The sequence below is a fragment of the Phocoena sinus genome, chromosome 1 (genome assembly GCF_008692025.1).
Source record: "Phocoena sinus isolate mPhoSin1 chromosome 1, mPhoSin1.pri, whole genome shotgun sequence".
NCBI lineage: Eukaryota > Metazoa > Chordata > Mammalia > Artiodactyla > Phocoenidae > Phocoena > Phocoena sinus.
The window spans coordinates 171,407,424-171,428,904 of NC_045763.1; the positions used below are offsets into that span (position 1 = coordinate 171,407,424).

The following is a 21,481-nucleotide window of genomic DNA, read 5'->3' on the forward strand; positions in this document are numbered from 1 at the left end:
CCTGGTACCAAAGTGGTGGTAAAAGAATGGCTTGCTTCCTTGCATTACTCTTTCTTGAGTCCTAAAGGAATACTGAATGCATTCCAGTATCTTAAAAAGTTTAGCAAAATAGGTCTTTTTGCTTTTACTCTCACCTGGAAGACATCTGAGTAAACAAACACAAGGCTCTTCTTAAAATGCTCTCTCTCTTCTGAGAACCAAAGCATGCCCAGCCTCTTCTTTAATGGTAAATTCTTCAGAATGTTTCCCAGTTTTCAATACAGACAGACTTCTGTTGGGCCATCACATGAGCTGTTCTGAATTCTCTGATATATCTGAATCCATAGTACACGCACATTTGCTCCCTCTTTCCATGACTGCCAAACCCACCTCTAGTGCTGGGAATGTTCTCATGGAGTGCTGGCTACCCGCTTGGCCAGATATATCCAGAGAAATCTAAATGTATCTTATACTCCATTTGAGGCCCTCTTTGTATTAGGGTGAGAAAAAGAGAGAAAATGAATGAGGGAGGGAGGGAAGGAGGGAGGGAGAGAGAGGGGGCAGGGGTGGAGAGAGAGAGGAGGATACATTTTTATTTTAAGGAATTGGCTCAGGTGATTGTGGGCAAGTTTGAAATCTGTAGGGCAGATCAGCAGGTGGGAGACCCAAGGAAGGGTTCATGTTGCCGTCTTGAGTTTAAAATCCGGCAGGCCGGAACCTCAGGCAGAATTTTTATGATGCAGTTTAGAGGCAGAATTCCTTCTCATTTGGGAACACTCAGTCTTTGCTCTTAAGGCCTTCGAATTATTGGATGAGGCCCACCCACGTTATGGAGGGTAATCTGCTTTGCTTAAAGTCAACTGATTATAAATATTAATCCCATTTAAAAAATACCTTCACAGCAACGTCTAGACTAGTCTTTGACTAAGCAAGTGGACAACATAACCTACCCAAGTTGACACATTAAACTAATCATCACAGATATACAACTTTTAAGGAATCATCAGTAAAATATCAATTAATTTAGGGAAAAAGTTAGACGCTGTCATAATGTGAACACTTGCAACGTAAGTGTTTTTCTGAAGGAATGTCAAAAGACTGTTCTTTGAAAATTACTGTTTTAAAAGAGAAAAACCTGTCATGGTATGGAAGTGATTCAAGGATAGACAGTTCAGGAAAATGGGCCAAAGGACATTTAGACAGTTCTTATAATGGGCCAAACTACTTCTAGCTGTGAAGACTAGACTTCATTGAAGACTTCATCAGCTTCTAAAAATGCAGTGGTTGCTTTTGATGCATTGTATTTTCACAAGTTGATGTTGAAACATAATTTTAATAAGGTATTTGCACCCTAACATTACAATTTACGTTCTGGGAATCCATTGTGCTCATGTTACACATTCTCTTCTTATATGCAGGATAACTTGCTTAGTATTTCATTCCAAATGAAATTGCAAGAGCATTTTATGATGAATTAAACAGGTGATCTTCTCCAAGCCTCTGTAACTATTACAGCAAACATCCAAGAAGGAAAAACTTTTATCACAATTTTCTGAATGTCAGTTTTCTTAGAAAAATAGACATTCAGTAGAGAGTTTAACCTCTGAGAGCACTGAACACAAACTTCTCTCTTTACAGATGAAGAAACCAAGAGCCAGTGAGGGCAAGTGTTTTGCCCAAGTTCATGCAGACTAATGGCAGTTCTTAGTTCTTTAACTAAGAACTAGATAAAGATTTCCTAACCCCCAGTTCCATTATATTTGGGTCCATTGCATCATCACTGCAAAGTTACCAACCTGGAATCCAACGGTCTTTCCAATCTGGCCCCAACCTGTCTTTCTAGCATTATTTCTTTTACTTCTTTCGTGTGTCCTGCGCCTGAGCTAAACTGAACTTTGTTGACCTAAGCTAAACATTTCTCACCAAGCTTGTGCTGAATTATTCTACAACAACGCCTTTTGCCAACTCTTCCCATCCAGGATGTCTTCTCCCTCTGTCCCCACTGCTTGAAAACCAATTTAAATGCTATCTCCTTTTTGATAAATAGATGGATATAGATAGATTTATCTCAAAATTTCATAGATCTCATTAATCTGAATATACAAATAAGTCTCATTAGTTGTAATACGCATATTTCTCTTGTTCATTGCCCTCACCTCGAATAGATGATCTCTGCTTCCCAAAAACGAATCCACACGCATTACTAAAGAATATGAGAGTAGGAAATTTCCACCTAAATCTGGGGGGAAATTCCCCAGTGTTGCAAGAAATATTTAGATGTTATATGTCTAAACTTTTTCAAATAATATTCCTGGAATCTTATCTCAAGTCTCTCTCTTTGGTTTGTGAGTTAAAAGCATTTATGAAAATTGAAAGCCAGATACTGACTTCCTAATTCTGTCTCTCACTCTCCAGAGTCAAAGTAGAGGAGTGGGTGGGATGTTAGTGTGGAGCAGGGAGGTGATTCTGCTCTAGGTTATATTTTTATAAAAGTAACCAAGGGGCTTCCCTGGTGGTGCAGTGGTTGAGAGTCCTCCTGCCGATGCAGGGGACGCGGGTTCGTGCCCCGGTCCGGGAGGATCCCACATGCCGCGGAGCAGCTGGGCCCGTGAGCCATGGCCGCTGAGACTGTGCGTCCGGAGCCTGTGCTCCGCAACGGGAGAGGCCACACAGTGAGACGCCCGCGTACCGCAAAAAAAAAAAAACAAAACAAGAAAAAGAAAAACAACGTTGGGCTAAATATACTGTAATCTGTTACAAATTGAGTAGTAGAGAGACTCAGATCTGTCAACCTAAGGAGTTTTGCATGGAAGCCTTTTGTTCCAACCAGCTAGAGAGAAAGAGGAAAATGAGGACGCATCATCCCTCATAGACAAACTAGTGCCTGACAACTCCCAGCAAGCTGGGCTCCTCCACCACATGCCACCTGCTGCTATCCTGACGGCATGTGGTGGGAGAGCCCAGGTCTTCCTCTGTTCATTTCCAGTTGTCTTATTGCGATGAAGTTTTCACTCTTCAACCATCAGGAATGTCCAAAGTATTAGGAGTCATAAGGGGATGCAGCCTTGTTCTCCAATAGAGTGTAATCCCACCCCCCACCCCCACCCACCCCCCACCCCCCACCCCACCCCCCGCCACTGTGAATACCTATGACTGAGATAAAGATGCTCACAACAGAGATTTGTTAAAAGGGCAAATAGAGTGTAAACAAAGCACCTGCTGAGAATCAGGAGATGTTCCATGAATAATATAATCTTTGAATAGGGTTTTGATGAAAGGGAGGGATGTGCATTTCTCTGATGAAGTGGGAAATATTGGAAGCACATATAGAAAATGTGTAGAGCTTAATAATGCCGTTTGGGTGTGGTCTTATGTCTGAGTCATTACCAGGGTGAAATGATTCCAGCTCTGCGAATTAGTTTGAAAGCACAGCACTGGATGTTGATCGTGGTTAACTGCTCACCCGGCCAAAGAGAAGCGTGTTTCAAGTTAAGGTTTCTATGAGGAGCAGAAGAGCAATGATGTTCAGGCTAAAGAAAGCCTCTGCTTTTTATTAAGTATAAGGTCAGAATCTGATTTTTCTGGAATCAAAAGAAGCAGGAGTGGAGCAGGGTCTATACACTGGCAGAGATGCACGCACCCTGATATACCACGTGCGCTCTGGCGTAGCTCACTGCTTTGCAGGCATCTGTGGAAAACACAGCACCTTTTAGGTCTTGCTGCCTAAGATGTGTTCTCACTGAACGATGCCCTAGCGCTGGTTTTCAAGTTGGAATACCAAATGACAGAAGAAGAGGTGGTCAGTAACTACCTAGATGGTTCCCACATTTTTCAGCATCCAGGTGATGATCTGTGGGCAGGATGCACAGAAAGAAGAGAGAAAAATCAGGGAAAAGTTGCATTTTTCCTCTGTGAAATAATACTAGGAAGTTCTCAGAAAAAGAACCAGAGAACACGCATCAGATGATAAGCAAAAACTGCTCTTTAATTTTCTGATGGGAGAAACCAATGAGAAGATAGAAATTCCTCACTTTACACCAGGAGTTCAAATCATTGCCTATTTATTGGTTCATTTTGTAAATTGAGATCAATGAAATTCTCCGAACAACAGCATGAAATCAGTGGTAAAACAGCATATAATTCACGGCCAGTATTGTAAATTATAGTTTGCTTGACAGTAATCGGCGAGGCTTCCATGCACCAGGATGCATTGCCTTGTAACACGTCTCAGGATAATGCCTGTGGATCCATTTCTAATGCATAGTAGAGTGGTCTGTTTTTCCCTGTCCACAACTCCCTGTGTTTGATCTCATGCAAATGATGCAATCAAGCAAATGGGAAACAAGATGTTGTTGCTAAGGGGCTCTGACAAACAGTGGCCTTATGTTTTTAGGGTTCCCCCACCCTCCATTTACTGACTCAGATTTGTGTACATACCTGCAATTGTTTGAATCCATTGATCCATTACGTTGCCCTTGAAAGACCTACTCACATCTCTACAGACGTATTACCAAATCAGCTGCAGTCACGCAGGGAGGAGAGAATTATCATTATATTCCTCTTTGCTTTAAATTTTAAATTGGTGGTTTTGTCTATGGCTTCACTCCCAAAGAATGCCTTAGTCTGCTTCCCCGGGAACTTTTTCACTTTTTTAGTTGATTCCTTTTATAAAAATCCCCCATTCCATTTGTTCCTTTTTCACACAGCTACTCTTTCCCCCCACCTGATGCTGTCTCCTTTTTTCTTTCTCTAATTTTTTTTTTCCCCTCATCCTCACCATCTCCTCCCATTTCACCAAGGATTTCCCAACCAGGTCACCTGGGCAGCTTCTTCTACCATGTATCATGGTAGGTTCTAGCTCCTTCTTTTTTGTCATCCCTCATCATACAAAGTACACTAGTGACACTTCATCTTCTTATGGAAATACATTGAGAATAATCTACTTTGGGGTGGACAGGACAAGCATAAAAATGACTGGAAAGTCAAAAAAGCTGTTTAATCAGACTGGCTCTCTTTGTACTATTGAGTTGATATGTTTTAACTTTTCAGAATCAAAATAAAAGCCTCAGTTCCTATTGTAGCAAAGACATAGCAATCATATTTCCCAAAGCAGATATATGACCTAACAAATTATTTTGTGTGTGAGAATTAATATATCTTAGAAAAATGGAGAAAATGTTAATTCTGCGTAGGTTTGAAAATCTTAGCTGTATGGTCGTCATAGGCATAAATGAAGTGCCAGTTGAGTGTGGAAGCTTTATAAATCTCAGTTGATAAGACATCTACCTATATAGCTCTATTTCTGTGAATATCTACATATTTATTTCTATAGCTCGACTTAATATCTGACTTACTCCCATACAATTAGTAGCAAATGAAACACAGTCACTCTCAGGGGGTCCCCTCCCCTCCTGTTATGGTGTGAAACCTTCCAGGGTCTTCCATAGTTTCTTGGCATTTGGAGTGTGACCATACCTGGTGCATTCCTCCTCTATGCAAAGGGATCACTATTGATATTACCCGCTCAGATCTAGCACATATCTTCAGTGCTTCTGTGTCACACCTGGGAAGTTGAAGTCTGCAGTGTTTTCTTTACTTTGGCTGGGGTCTGTCTCCACCCTGGAACTCTACCTTGGAAACAGGGATCAGAGCCCCTCTTCCCAAGAGCCTGCACATTTATTTCTCCTTCCTTCTATCTTTATTCCATCAATATGGGGAACCCAAGTTGGAGAAGAGGAGGGTCTATGCACTTCTTGTATCTCCCAAACATTATATCTGAACCTCGAACCCTCTATGTTCCTCTCTGTCCGGGAGGGTTCTCTTTCTGCTTCCTGAGCAGACACATTCTGTTTTATAAAGGAGTTCCTATTTTGTAGATAAATTCTGAAGGTATAATTTTTTTTTTTTTTTTTTTTTTTTTTTTTTTTGCGGTACGCGGGCCTCTCACTGTTGTGGCCTCTCCCGTTGCGGAGCAACAGGCTCCGGACGCGCAGGCTCAGCATCCATGGCTCACGGGCCCAGCCACTCCGTGGCATGTGGGATCTTCCCGGACTGGGGCACGAACCCGTGTCCCCTGCATCGGCAGGTGGACTCTCAACCACGGCGCCACCAGGGAAGCCCCTGAAGGTATAATTTGATTGAGGAAAATTTAAATGAGAATTTAAATGAGGGTCAGGGGTACAGAAGAGCAGAAGAAAAAAAGACACAGGTTAGGATGGCAACCATATTGATCTCGGCTCCTGTGGTACAGATACCAAGCATGACAGAGGCTCAGAGGAGGAAGTTATCCCTGAGGGCTCCAATTTTAGACCCCACTGGTTCCTCCAGAGAATTGGCCAAACCATGAAAGGAGAAAAATAAAAGGTCAATACGATGAAGGGAGAAACAAGGCAACAAGACAGCTACTGCTGAGGAGTGACAAGGATCCGTTTCAAATTGGAAAACCTAGAATTATAGTAGCTTCTTTCAGCAGTGCCTCTCAGTCACATCTCAGAGACATGAGAAGTGTTAGAGAAATAAGATGATGAGATTTATCCAGAGCTAGGAATTGGGAAAGCAGATACAGAAGAGGATTGGGGAGGTGGAAACCTCTAGGGACCCAAGAGAGTGGCTTTCAAATGGGTGATCAAAGGTCATAGCAAGGAGAATGCAAATATTCGAATACTCTGGAAATAAGAAGATACTAAGAGGCTGTATGTACATTATGTGGTGGCAAAGGAGTGACTGTAGGGATATGACCAGTGGAAGAGGCGGGAATTTAACAATCTGTGGTCAGAGAGGGCATATTTTAGGTTAATAATCTTGGAGATAGTTCCAAAGATGATCAAGGAGTGGGTATAACTATGCTGCCTGTTGAATAAATGAAGCAGAAGTGAAGGGCATTACATTTAAGGAAGTTAAGTGCAGCCAGGTCCAGAGATGAGTCATCCTTGAGGATGTTGGAGCTGCCAAAAAAAGGGATTATGATTGAAAAGAAAACTGAGCCAATGCTGAAGTCATTGAGGAAAGGAGAAGCATGATGACACAGGAAGTGTAATAGAGCATATGTCAACTAGGTCTTGGGCATACATCTTCTTAAATAATGAATTGATACTGGTAAACTACGGCTGTCTTTTCTCCATCTAATATATACACGTATATCACAGAATTTGAAAAATATATGTAACCAAAAAACTTAACTGATCTGCATGCCCTCACTTTGAGAAAACCACTGTTAATATATTTTTAAAATTTTTTCTCCATAATCGATTGTAGTTTTTAAAAATTTTTATTTTATATTGGAGTATAGTTGATTACCAATGTTGTGTTAGTTTCAGGTGTACAGCAAAGTAATTCAGTTATACATATACATGTATCTATTCTTTTTCAAATTCTTTTTCCATTTAGTTTATTACAGAGTATTGAGCAGAGATCCCTGTGCTATACAGTCGGTCCCTGTTGGTTATCTATTTTAAATACAGCAGTGTGTACATGTCAGTTCCAAACCACTCCTCCACCCTTCCCCCTGGTAACCATAAGTTCATTCTCTAAGTCTGTGAGTCTGTTTCTGTTTTGTAAATAAGTTCATTTGTATCATTTTTTTTAGATTCAGCGTATAAGCAACATCATAGGATATTTGTCCTTGTCTGACCTACTTCACTTAGTATGGTCATCTCTAGGTCCATCCATGTTGCTGCAAATGGCATTATTTCATTCTTTTTAATGGCTGAGTAATATCCCATTGCATATATTACCACATCTTCTTTAATATTTTGGTGTATCTCTATCTTCTGGGTTTTTTAATGAAGTATTCATGTTTGAGAATTATGTTTTGGCATTCAAACAAGTACAACTTTGCCTTTTTCTTGTCTTTTAATAGTGAATCATCTCCATCTTACATTTACATTGGTCTGACAAATTGTATTCAATAGATTCTTGGAGACTTTTAGATATTACTCTATTTCTGAGAAAATTTGGCAATCTGGGTAAGGGGCATAGATAGAGGTCTCCCTCTGGTCTTGCCCAATTCATTTATTCAACAAGTAAAACTGTGCTAATTAGCTCTCATCACTCCTGAAGACATCTTGGTGAACATGATAGAAAATATCTTTCTGTACTCAAGGAGTTTACCTTCCCCTGGGAGGGATATAAATCAAGAAATCAATGACAAGGCAATTTCTGACATGTCTTGGTAATAATAATAGGTAACTAAACAAGGTGTTATGACAGAGAGTACCTGGGGATGGATTGTGGTGGCCATGCTGTTAGATTATCAAGAAAGACCACTCAGAGGAGGATGAGCCTGAAGGATGAGATAAATTCAGCCAAGTACAAAGAAGGAGAAAACAGATTTTAGTTACAAGAAACAGCACCTGCAAAGGCCTGGAGGTGCAAGATTGTGGTGTTGGAGGAACATGAAGGAACAGAAACGTCCAGTGTATGGGAGGCATGAGAAGTAGGCATTTGTCAAATGACGTAGGATCTCATTGACCACAAGTATGTTTCATTCTAAGAGCAACAGGTGGCCACTGCAGGGTGTTACTCTGGGGAATCAAGAAATCACTCTGGACTGATGACCTTGCTTCCTTCTTCACTGAAAAAATGGAAGCAGTTATAAGATAAATCCACCCCCACCCCCACCACCATCTTCCTACCTACCAGCATTTGTACCCACACAATCTGCCTTCCCTCCTGTTACCATAAGTTATCTGTCCCTGCTCCTTCTAAGTACAAATTCTCCACTTTCATACTTGGTTCCAGTCTTTCACATGGTCAAGGAAAAAGCTCCAGCAGCCCTCCCCTCTTACATCCATTACCAATTCTGCACTCTGTGTCGGGTCATTCCCATCAGGAAACATAATTTTTATCTCATTTAATTATTTAAAAAAATCCCCTCTGGGCTCTACTCACCTTCCATCTATTGTTTCACTTCTCTGCTTTCCTCTACAACAAAACTTCTTGAAAAAGTTGCTTATATTCACTGTCTCTAATTCTTCTTCTCTCATTCCCTCACAAAGCCACTGGAGTCAGGCTTCGACACCCATAACTTCACTGAAACTTCTGTCGCACAAATACCAGTGACTGCCATATTGCTAAACTCGGTGATCAATTTTTAGTCCTCCTCTTACTAGACCTATCACCCATAAAACATCTGCTTCACTTGAATTCTAGGACATCATATCTTCATAGCTTACTGATTGCTTTTCCTCTGTCTCCTTGGTTGATTTCTGCTTTTTTCCCCTAACAGCTTAAGGTTGATATCTTAGGATTTGGGTCCTCATACCTTTTCTTTTTCTGTGTGTACTCACTCTATTTGTGTTCTCATCCATTCTAAATGCCATCTATAAGATGATGACTTCCCAAATTCCATCTCAAGCTATGACTTCTTCTTGAAATTCCAAACTTGTATTCAGATTACCTAATTGACCTCTTCACTTGGTTGTCTAATCAACTTCTCAAACTCGCCATGTCTAAAACATGAATTATTTTAAACTGAAGTATAGTTGATTTACAGTGTTGTGTAAGTTTTCAGGTGTACAGCACAGTGATTCAGTTAAATATATATATATTCTTTTCCCTTGTAGGTTATATAAAATATTGAGTATAGTTCCCTGTGCTATACAGTAGGTCCTTGTCGGTTGTCTATTATATATATATATAGTAGTGTGTATATGTTAATCCCAAAGTCCTAATTTATCCCTCCCCACCTTTCCCATTTGGTAACAATAAGTTGGTTTTCTGTGTCTGCAAGTTTATTTCTGTTTTGTAAATAAGTTCATTTGTATCATTTTTTAATATTCCTCATATAAGTAATATCATATGATATTTATCTTTGTCTGTCTTACTTCACTTAGTATGATAATCTCTAGGTCTATCCATGTTGCTGCAAATGGCATTATTTCATTCTTTTTTATGGCTAATATTCCACTATATATATATAGAGATGTGTGTGTGTATGTATATACGCATACACACACACACACACACACACACACACACACACACACACATATACATACACATATCACATCTTCTTTATCCATTCGTCTGTCAATGGAGATTTAGGTTGCTTCCATGTCTTGGCTATTGAAAATAATGCTGCAGTGAACATTGGGGTGCATGTATCTTTTCGAATTAGAGTTTTCTCCTGATGTATGCCCAGGAGTGGGATTGCAGGATCATATGGTAGTTCTATTTTTAGTTTTTTCAGGAACCTCCATACTGTTCTCCATAGTGGTTGCACCAATTTACATTCCCACCAACAGTGTGGGAGGGGTTATTTTCCTCCACACGCTCTCCGGCATTTATTATTTGTAGACTCTTTGACAATGGCCATTCTGACCGGTGTGAGATGACACCTCATTGTAGTTTCGATTTGCATTTCTCTAATAATTAGCAATGTTGAGCAATTTTTTCATGTGCCTGTTGGCCATCTGTATGTCTTCTTTGGAGAAATGTCTATTTAGATCTTCTGCCCATTTTCTGATTGGGTTGTTTGTTTGTTTGATACTGAGCTGTATGAGCTGTTTGTATATTTTGGAAATTATTTCCTTGTCAGTTGCATCATTTGCAAATATTTTCTCCCATTCTGTAGGTTGTCTTTTCATTTTGTTTATGGTGTCCTTTGCTGTGCAAAAGCGTTTAAGTTTAATTAGATCTCATTTGTTTATTTTTGTTTTTATTTTCAGTACTCTAGGAGAAAGGTCCAAAAAGATATTGCTGCAATTTCTGTCAAAGACTGTACTGCCTATGTTTTCCTTTAGGTGTTTTATAGTATTTGGTCTTACATTTAGATTGTTCGTCCATTTTGAGTTTATTTTTGTATATGGTGTTAGAGAATGATCTAATTTCATTCTTTTACATGTAGCTGTCCAGTTTTTCCAGCACCGCTTATTGAAGAGACTGTCTTTTCTCCATGGTATATTCTTGCCTCCTTTGTCATAGATTAATTGACCATAGGTGTGTAGGTTTGTTTCTGGGCTTTCTGTCCTGTTCCATTGAGCTGTGTGTCTCTTTTTATGCCAGTACCATACTGTTTTGATTACTGTGGCTTTGTAGTATAGTCTGAAGTCAGTAAGCCTGATTTCCTTCAGCTCCGTAAAACATGACTTTTTAATCTTCCCCTTCAAAACCTGTTTTGTATTTGATCTTCAACCCAATAAATGGTTACTTTGTCCTTGTCTTTGCTCAAGCCACAAGACTTGGAGTCAACTTTGGCTCTTCTTTCTTGCCCTCTACCTACAATGCACTGAGGAATCTTAATACCTTTGCCTTTAAAACATATCCAGAGATCCTCTTGAAGTGATGTTAGCAAAATGGTGGCACAGGGCTTTCTTGCCTTTCCCCCTGCAAGAAATATCACAACTATCCACACACAGAAATATCTTCATAAGAGCCAAGGATTCCAGGTTAGGGGTTATAGCATATGGGTGAAGCACAGAAATAAGAAAGATGCATTGGGGAGGGTAAGAAAGATAGATTCACATTATCCCCATCCCTCCTCCCCCAAGCCCAAGCAGCCCAGCATGGAGAGAGACACTCTCCCCATGGGAGAAGGAGAGTAAAGTGAGCATCTGACTTCACCACAGATCATAGATCTGGTCTGTCCCAGCACCAGGCTGACTCCTAAGGCCCCAGGTAGCTCCATGTGTACTCCCATGAATCCAGGCCCCTGATTTACCCTGCACCTTCTGGCTCCAGTAGCCCCAAGCAGGTTTTGTAGCACTAGTCAATTTCTACAATACCAGGTTCCTAGCAGGCCCCTGCAAACCCAAGGCCCCAGCTCAACCCTGCACCAGGCTCCAGTGGCCCCAGGTGACTCCTCCAGTTCCAGATGTCTTTCCTAGCTCCAGGCTCTCAGCAGTCCAACAGGAAACCAGGCCACTGGCCCACCCATATGCTAGCCAGCTCCAGTGGTCCCAAGCAGATCCCGTTTACCAGGCCCAGCCTTTACAGCCCCAGTTTTAAGTCCAGCTCCAGCACACATACCCAGGTCCTTGGCCTGACCATGTGCAAAACCAGCTCCCAACGACTACGAGCCAGCCCCTGAGGCCCCAGGTCACAGGCTGATTCATGTAGTTCCAGGTCCAGGCTTGCCCTAGCTCCAAACCAGCCCTCATGCCATCAGGCTCCAGGTCTGCTCTCACAATACCAGGCTCGTGGAATATCCAAATATTGGATCAGCTGCTACAGACCCAGATGATGGGCCCACCCAGTAGTTCATGGCACCTGGTTGGCCCCCTGGAACCAGGATCCATGTCAGCTCACATAGATACAGGTCCCAGGGCCATCACCACAGACTCATGTGCCAGGGCTGCCCCAGTGGATCCAGGCATTAGGCTGGTCCTAGGTAATCAAGAGATGCCTACTTCCTTCAATGAGCAGACACCGTGATCCATAAGGATCATGAATAATTAAGGAAATAGGACACCACCAAAGAAAACTAATAAAACTCTCATGACTAGCCCTAAATAAATGGAGATCTATGAACTATCTGACAAAGAGTTCAGGATAATCCTCTTAAGGAAATAGAATGAACTACAAGAAAACAAAGATAGAAAACTAAATGAAATTAGATAAACAGAATAGAAAGCTCAGCAAAGAAATAGAAATCATTAAAACAACAACAACAACAACAAATGAACAGAATTCCTAAAGTTGAAGAATGTAATGACTCAACTGAAAAATTCAATAGAGAGATTCAAGAGCAGACTCAACCAAGCAGAAGAATTCGTGAACTAGAAGACAGGTCATTTGAAATCATCTAGTCAGAGGAGCAAAAAAGGAATGAAAGAGAGTGAAGAAAGCTCACATGAATTATGGGATACCATTGAAAGAATCAATTTACACATCACTGGAGTCCTAGAAAGAGAAGAGAGGGAGAAAGGGGCAGAAAGCTTATTAAAAGAAATGATAGCTGAGAACTTCCCAAATCTGGGGAGAGATTAGAACATAGAAGTTTATGAAGGTAATAAGTCACCCCAAGTATTCAATCCAAAATGATCTTCTCTGAGACATTATAAATAAAACTGTCTAAAATCAAAGACAAAGAATTTTAAAAGCAAAAAGAGGAAAAAATTCTCACAAATAAAGGAACTTCCATAGGTCTACCAGTGGATTTCTAAGCAGTAACCTTATAGGTAAAGAGAGAGTTGGATGATATAATCAAAGTGTTGAAAGAAAAATAAAATGCTGACCAAGAATATTTTTGCCAGCACAGTTGTCTTTCTGGAATGAAGGGCACAAAAACTTTCACAAACAAACAAAAACTGGAGTTGATCATCACTAGACCTGCCTTATAAGAAATGATGAAAGGAGTTCTTCAAGTTGAAATGAAAAACTGGTAACTAGTAACATGAAAATATATGAAAAAACATACTGGTATAGGTGAGTATATAGTCAAATTGAGAATACCCTAATACTGTGATATGGTGGTGCATTAATCATTTAACCCTAATATAAAGGTTTAAATATCAGAAGTTTAAAAAATAACTATAGCTACAATAATTTCTTAATGGATACACAATATAAAAAGAGGTAGGGCTTCCCTGGTGGCGCAGTGGTTGAGAGTCCACCTGCCGGTGCAGGGGACACAGGTTCATGCCCTGGTCTGGGAAGATCCCACATGCTGCGGAGCGGCTGGGCCCGTGAGCCATGGCCACTGAGCCTGCGCATCCAGAGCCCCGCAACAGGAGAGGCCACAACAGTGAGGGGCCCGCGTACCGCAAAAAAAAAAAAAAAAGAGGTAAATTGAGACATCAAAAACAAAATATGGGTGGGTAATAAAAGGGTAGAGTTTTTGTATGTGATTGAAGTTAACTTGTTATTAACTTAAAAGAGACTGTCATGAGATGTCTTATGTAAGTCTCATGGTAACTACAAAGCAAAAACACACGAGTAGTTACACAATAGTTAAGGAGAAGAGAATCAAAGAATACCACTGTAGAAAATCATTATCTCCCAAAGAAAGGCAGCAAAAGGGGAAGAAAGGAATAAGGGAACTATAAAACAGCCAGAAAACAGTTAATAAGATAGTATTAGTAAGTCTTTACCTATCAATAATTAACTGTAAATGGAATAGAGTGGCTGAATGGATTAAAAAACAAGATCCTACTATATGCTGCCTACAAGGGATTCACTTCAGCTTTAAGGATACACATCAATACACATAGAGTGAAAGTGAAGGGATGGAAAAACGTATTCCATGCAAATGGAAATCTAAAGACAGCAGGAATAGCTATCAGAGAATATCAGACAATACCAGACAAATAATATCAATATCAGACATAATAGACTTTAAGTCAAAAACAGTAACAAGAGACAGGGTCATTATACAATGACAAAGGGTCAATCCATCAACAGAATATAACAATTATAAATAAATATGCACCCAACATAAGAGCACATAAATATATTAAGCAAATACTAACAGATCTGACGGGAGAAATAGACAATAGTACAATAATAGTAAAGGACTGCAATAATCCACTTTCAACAATGGATACACCAGCTAGACAGAAAATCGAAAGAAAAATATTGGACGTGCACTTCACTTTAAACCAAATAAACCAAATCGACATATCCAGAACATTCCACCCAACAGCAGCAGAATATACATTCTTACCGAGTGCACATTCTCCTGGGTAGAGCATATGTTAAGTCACAAAACAGGCCTTAGAAGATGTTAGAAGACTGAAATCATACCAAATATCCTTCTTCTCCAAAATGGTATGAATCTAGAAATCAATAACAGGAGAAAAACTGAAAACTTCACGAGTGTGTGGAAGTTAAACAATACACTCCTGAACAACCAATGAGTCAAAGAAGAAATCAAAAGGGAAATCAAATAAAATCTCAAAACTGATGAAAATGAAAATACATCTACCAAAATTTATGGGATGCAGCAAAAGCAGTTCTAAAAAGGAAGTTTATAGTGATAAATGCCTACATTAAGAAAAAAGAACTATCATAAATAAACAACCTCCCCCGACACCTTAAACAACTAGAAAAGCAAGGACAAACTAAGCCCAAAGTTAGCAGAAGGAAGGAAAGATAAAAGGCTAGAGCATAAATAAATAAATAAAAATAAAAGAGATTAAAAAACAGTAGAAAAGATCAACAAAACCTAGAGCTGCTTTTATGAAAAGAGAAACAAAATTGACACACTTTTAGCTAGACTAACTAATAAAAAAAGAAGAAATATCAGAAATGAAAGAGGAGATATTACAAGTAATACCAAAGAAATGTAAAGGACCATAAGAGACTGCTATAAACAATTATACACCAACAAATTGGACATCTTAGAAGAAATAGATGAAACATATAACTTAGAAACATATAATTTACCAAGACTGAATCATGAAGAAACAGAAGATTTGAACAGACCAATTACTAGTAAGAAGATTGAAACAGTAATCAAAAACCTTGCAATAAAGAGAAGCTCAGGGCCAGATGATTTTCCTGGTGAATTGTACATTTAGAGAAGACTTAACACCAGTCTTTCTCAAACTCTTCCAAAAATTGAAGAGATGGGAACACTCCCAAGCTCATTTTACGAGACCAGCATTACCTTGATACCAAAGCCAAATAAGGACACTACAGGAAAAGAAAATTATAGGCCAATACTCCTGACGTATAGATGCAAAATTTTTCAACGAAAGAGTAGAAAACCAAATTCAACAGCACATTAAAAGAATCATACACCATGATCAAGTGGGATTGATCCCTGGGATTCAAAGATAGTTCAAAATATATGCAAATCAATAAATGTTATACACCACATTAATAAAATAAAAATCATATGATCATCTCAATAGATGCAAAAAATTTTGGCAAAATTCAACAAGACAAAAACTGTCAACAAATTGGGTATAGAAGATATATTCCTCAACATAGTAAAGGCTATATATGACAAATTCAAGACTGACATCATACTCCATGGTGAAAAGTGAAAGCATTTCCTCTAAGATCAGAACAAGACAAAGATGCACACTGTCACCACTTTTGTTCAACATAGTACTGGAAGTCTTAGCCAAAGAAATCAAGCAAGAAAAATAAATAAAAGGCATCTTAGAAAGCAAGAAGTAAAATTGTCTATGTTTGCAGAAGACATGCTACTATATGTAGAAAATCCTGAAGATGCTACCAAAAAACTATTAGAACTAGTAAACGACTTCAATAAAGTTGCATGATACAAAATCAGTATATAAAATGCAGTTGCGTTTTTGTACACTAAGAATGTATATGCTCTTTGCTCACTGTAATCTATACCCAGCACCCAGAGTGATATTCACAAAGTCTATATCTGACTGCTCTGTTCAAAGTCTTGTGGCTTCCTAAGAAGGTTATCTCAGATTAAAACCCAAAGTCCATACAAAGACTTATAAGGCTCATGTGATCAGGTCCCTTATTAATTGTCTGATGTCATCTCTTCTTTCTGCCTCTGCTCCAGCCTCACTGACCTCCTTGCCATGTCCATTCTGGGGATGTTCCTCCTTTCAAGTCTTTGCTATCCTTGTTTCCTCTCCTGGAATGGTCCTTTGCTTAAAATCCCCACAACTTTTACCCTCACTCCTTCCAAGTCTTTGCCAAAAATATCATCTTGCTGCTGTGGCCTCCACTGTTTCTTGCCTTTCTTTTTCTTTCAGTTTTATTGACATATACTTGATATACAGTACTTCATGAGTTTAAGGTATACAGCATAATGGCTTGACTTACATGTATTGCAAAATGATTATGACAATAAATTTAGTTAACACCGCTGACTCTTACCTTTAAAATTACTGAGCACTCCTGGTTCTTCTCTGTCTGTTCTTTGTTTTCTGTGGCACTTTTCATATTTTACAGCAGGAACAGCCTTAAACCCTGGTCAACATTCAATTTAAAGCCATTTTTTTTATTGGCGTATAAAGGTTTTACAATGTTGTGTTGGTTTCTGCTGTACATTGAAGTGAATCAGCTATATGTATACATATATCCCCTCCCTCTTGGACCTCCCTCCCACCCCACCCCCATCCCACCCATCCCCTATCCCACCCATGTAGGTTGTCACAGAGCACCGAGCTGAGCTTCCTGTGCTTTATAGTGGTTCCCACTAAGCTATCTATTTTACACATGGTAGTGTATATATGTCAGTCCTAATCTCCGATTCATCCCACCCTCCCCTTCCCCCCCACGTCCACATGTCCGTTCTCTATGTCTGCATCTCTGTTCCTGCCCTGGAAGTAGGTTCATCTGTACCATTTTTCTAGATTCCACATATATGCATTAATATACGATATTTGTTTTTCTCTTTCTGGCTTACTTCACTCTGTATCGCCGAAAATGCAACAACTTGCTCACCCATAAGTAGTCTGGGGTAAACCCTAACTATGAATGGAGGACTTGACAAGATTTGGTATTTTCTACTTCAATCCTGGGTCACCAGTCATACCGGCTCTCTCTAGCAACATGACCCTTCTAAGCATGCTCACTTCCTCATCCTGGTCTCCCCCAGTCCTGACTGTCATACATGGATGCTTCCCAATCTATGGAGGAGCTTATTTTGTCAGAGTAGAATCCCGGCACAGACAGTAATCCTGGAACTAATACAGGAAGTTACTCCCATTCTGGGTGAGTTTAGGAGTTCCTTGATTAAGGTCACCTTCAAAGCATGGAGGCTGTAGTGTAAAAGAGAATGGGGCATTCTATGATAAGGAGATACTTGATATGGTGATACTATGATGATGCCTTCTGACCCCACCAGCTCAAGATAACTAAGGACTCCCAGATACGCAAGTCTGCCCCACATACAGGTAAGGCTCAGGGCACCTTTGAACGCTACAACTTCTTCACCACCTGCAAATTAGGTAGCCAGATCTCTGCCTCCACAAGCTAGAATGCAAGAAAGCAAGAAAACTGCCCACCACAAAGAGTTCACTGGCAAAAGAGCATTGTAGCATCCAGTCAGGTTTGCAGCTGACCAAGACACTCTGGTATGGCTGGGAGAGATTCTCATGTAATATATTCCAAAGTCACTTGGAATCAGCCCCATGGAATACAATTTCTTGCTGGGGCATGTCCTTTCAGAGGAGATTGTTGTATTCTCATGTTCAAATACTACAGCTTTTCCCTAGTTGCACTGACTTACCCATCTGGGATTCCCCCTTCCTCTAGGCTCTGTGTCCTCCTTGGTTTTGCTCCTGAAACTGGTTTTTGAGTCAAATCCCCAGCTTCCCTTTCTCAGGAATGCAAGGAATTCGGACAAGTGGGAGGGACGAGAGGCTGCGGTCACCAAGTTCCTGAGAATCAGAAAGAGAAGATGACGAAAACAGGGAAATGACAGATATAACATGTTAGCATATTAACACATTATAGTTTTGGCCAAGATTGGACCTGCTAGTAGGACATGTTTTGTGCCTGAAGTTATCCCACAGTAAATAATAGTTTGCTCTCTTTGTAGCATCTGAGGCCACTGTTCTCATGATTTTTAACTTTATAAGTTTCATAGACTGTTTCTCCAAATGAAAGTACCCCAGTTCTGTCTGATTTGTGCACACAGGGTGTAGCTGTTCCTGCCATCTCTCAGAAGTCCCTGGCAAGCCCAAAGTTTTAACACCAACTTCAAAGTGTCCTTATAACTTATCTTCTGACCCCATTGCCTGAGGGTGCCCCCCCTTAACTTGATACCATCAAGTACTTGTAGGATAAAGTTGTGAAGCAAACAAGCCTTAATCAAAGCATTGCAAGTCTCTTCTTGATAATCACCTTTTGTTCTAGAGTAACTATATTTAGTGTAAAAAATGTTTTTGCCTTTCTTCTGATGGCCTACATGTTTAACCAATTGATTATACTTTGCATGAAAATCAAAGTGTTCTCTTCCCAGTTTACTTTTGCTGTCAGTGCAATGCAGTATCTATTTCCCTGAATTAGGCTGCATTTCATTCATCTTTTAAACATGAAATTGTAATGGTTCAAGGTTAATGATCTTTAAAGAAGATGTGTTGCTTGTAACTTGTAACTACCTTATTTCAAAAGTATTCCAGAAAATAATGATTATTTCTAGTAGTATAAAAATGTGACTGATGTTTAAATCTTGGTAAAGTTGACTGAACTTTGCTTAGATTCATTCAACAAACTACTTATTGTGTACCTTTATGAAAGAAGTGTTTGGGGTATTTTAGAATTAAATTAGTAAATTACAGATTAGTTTCTTTTAACGCAAGGGAATATGGTATCCATTAGAGAGGCAGATAGGTATAAAGTACCAGGGAAGTTCAGGGGAGGGAGAGATTATTGCTGGCTCGGGTACTAACCCACTCTCTTGATCAACTATACCTAGCTCAACTATATCTAGATCATCTCATTCATTAATTCTTTCTTCATTTATTCACACATATGTTCGAACCTACAATGCGCCAGACATTGTGCTAGATATTGAGAATGCAAAATGAATATAGCACCATTGCTTCCTTTACAGTGTCCAGTCTGATGGATCAGATAGTCATGGAAACAAATCATTATGACACAGGGTTGTAAGCGCTATGCCAAAAGCGAAACCCTGGGAGACAAAGGAGAGGATGATAGCTCCACGCCCAGTGCATTTGGGAAATCTTAAGAAAGAAATTATCATTTGCACTGAGCCTGGACAACTTGAGGGTCAAATAATATGTAGTTGGTCAGGTGGACAGGAGAAGAAAAAAATTCAACAAAAGGAATTACAAGAGCAAAGTCACTCTTACAAGCTATCTATTTGCATTTCAAAAGCCAGACCTGTTGTCTTCAAATATGTCTCTAAAATAATTTAAATGACTCATTTATTTTTTAACAGAGCCCTTGAACTAACTCTAAACTCAGAAAATGATTTACCTGGTCGCAGACAATCAAGAAAACAGTCAAATTTGTTAAAAGAAAAAGTTTGACTGACCCTTCTCTATTTACAGCTGACCATAGTATGTTTAAAGGATAAAACAGCCTATATTTTATTTCTATTGATTTGTATGTCTATTAATTCTTATTTTAAACTTTAACAGTTCTAAGAAGTAGGAAAGTAGAGAATAAGTGAGATCTCCTGAATCAAAATTATGATGGTAAATACATTCTTGTTTCCTCCACCCCCTAGATTTAGTGGCCTTTACGCCCCACCAGTTTCTACTCAGTGCTTGCACATATGTGGGATGTACAAACAGTTCCGTGGTCATACTGTACACGGCACAGCTGCCACCAGACCATGTGGATCCCCCAATTCTGACCGTCCTGGATTCTAGAACTATATCCGTACAGTAAGTAGAAATGTTGTCACTGTCACACACTGGTTCATGCAAGAATCCCAGTGAGTTCAATCAAGGGAAGGGTTTGTGACATAAAATTAATTTTATTGTGATTAAATGCATAGAGGTGATTAGTTCAGTGGTTCTGGGAACCTTTGATTATCACTTGCCAACTTAATTTCCATTTTGTCTTTATGCAATCAGGCTGAGCTACACACATATGCAGATTCTGTGCAAACTTCAATAAGGGAAAAACTGACCACTTACTTACCTTGGGCTTTTTATATGTGAGGCATTATTTGCAATGATTTGGAATTAGAGAGCATAATTATATTTCTTCTTTTTTTTTTTTTTTTTTTTTTGCGGTACATGGGCCTCTCACTGTTGTGGCCTCTCCCGTTGCGGAGTACAGGCTCCAGACGCGCAGGCTCAGCAGCCACGGCTCACGGGCCCAGCCGCTCCGCGGCATGTGGGATCTTCCCGGACCGGGGCACGAACCCGTGTCCCCTGCATCGGCAGGCGGACTCTCAACCACTACGCCACCAGGGAAACCCATATTTCTTCTTTTTGATTACAAACTAAGACTATCTTGTTCCCCAGCATTTGAAGTCAGAGAGAAGCTTTCACGTATTGGCACATTCAGATTATTTTTGATATTACTGATCCATTTCCTAATACGTGAGGTACAAGGTATATTGCAGTACTGAATTAAAACTCAGTAGACCTCTCTTCCCACTAGCTAATACTTGTTTACTTTTCATCGCTCTTAGTCTCTGTTTTCTCATCGGTAAAAGAGTTTGAACTGAAGAGATTATGATATTCATTTAAGCTGAAAAACATTGTGATTTATATCCCATTGTTCCAGGTCTATACTCTTCCATTGGCTTTCAGAGCGTCCCAAGCTGAGCCCACTTTATTTACCTTAAAAGATTTCCCACTATGATAATTATTTCTCAATTTACCAATTCCTGTCTGTTCCACGACTTGTCCTACTCATTCCCACTGACACTTTGTAACCCTCATCTGGAATATTTTTCCTTCTGCCTACCAATTCCCATCCATCTATCAAGTATACAATCGTATGTATCCAGGCAGTTTGTCACCTCATTCAAGAAGTCTTATTTGAGTACTTCAGCCTTTCCAATTTCAGCTTTTCTTCTATAGTTGCATATTACCTCTGTGTTAGATTGCTGCATTTCTCAAGACAATTATGGCTTGAATTATGCAATTATCTCTCCCTCTCATTTCTCAGAAGTTCTCAGTACTTTTCCCAATTT

The 21,481-nt window shown here is 39.7% G+C and overlaps 1 protein-coding gene across 1 annotated transcript in view; it reads left to right on the forward strand.

The window, feature by feature from the left end:
- The window catches only part of USH2A (usherin), an 815,986-nt gene that overhangs the window by 388,671 nt on the left and 405,834 nt on the right, over nucleotides 1–21,481 (forward strand). Inside the window, 1 exon segment of the mRNA XM_032639255.1 lies at nucleotides 20,057–20,216. Within this exon segment, the coding sequence (XP_032495146.1) occupies nucleotides 20,057–20,216 (160 nt within the window).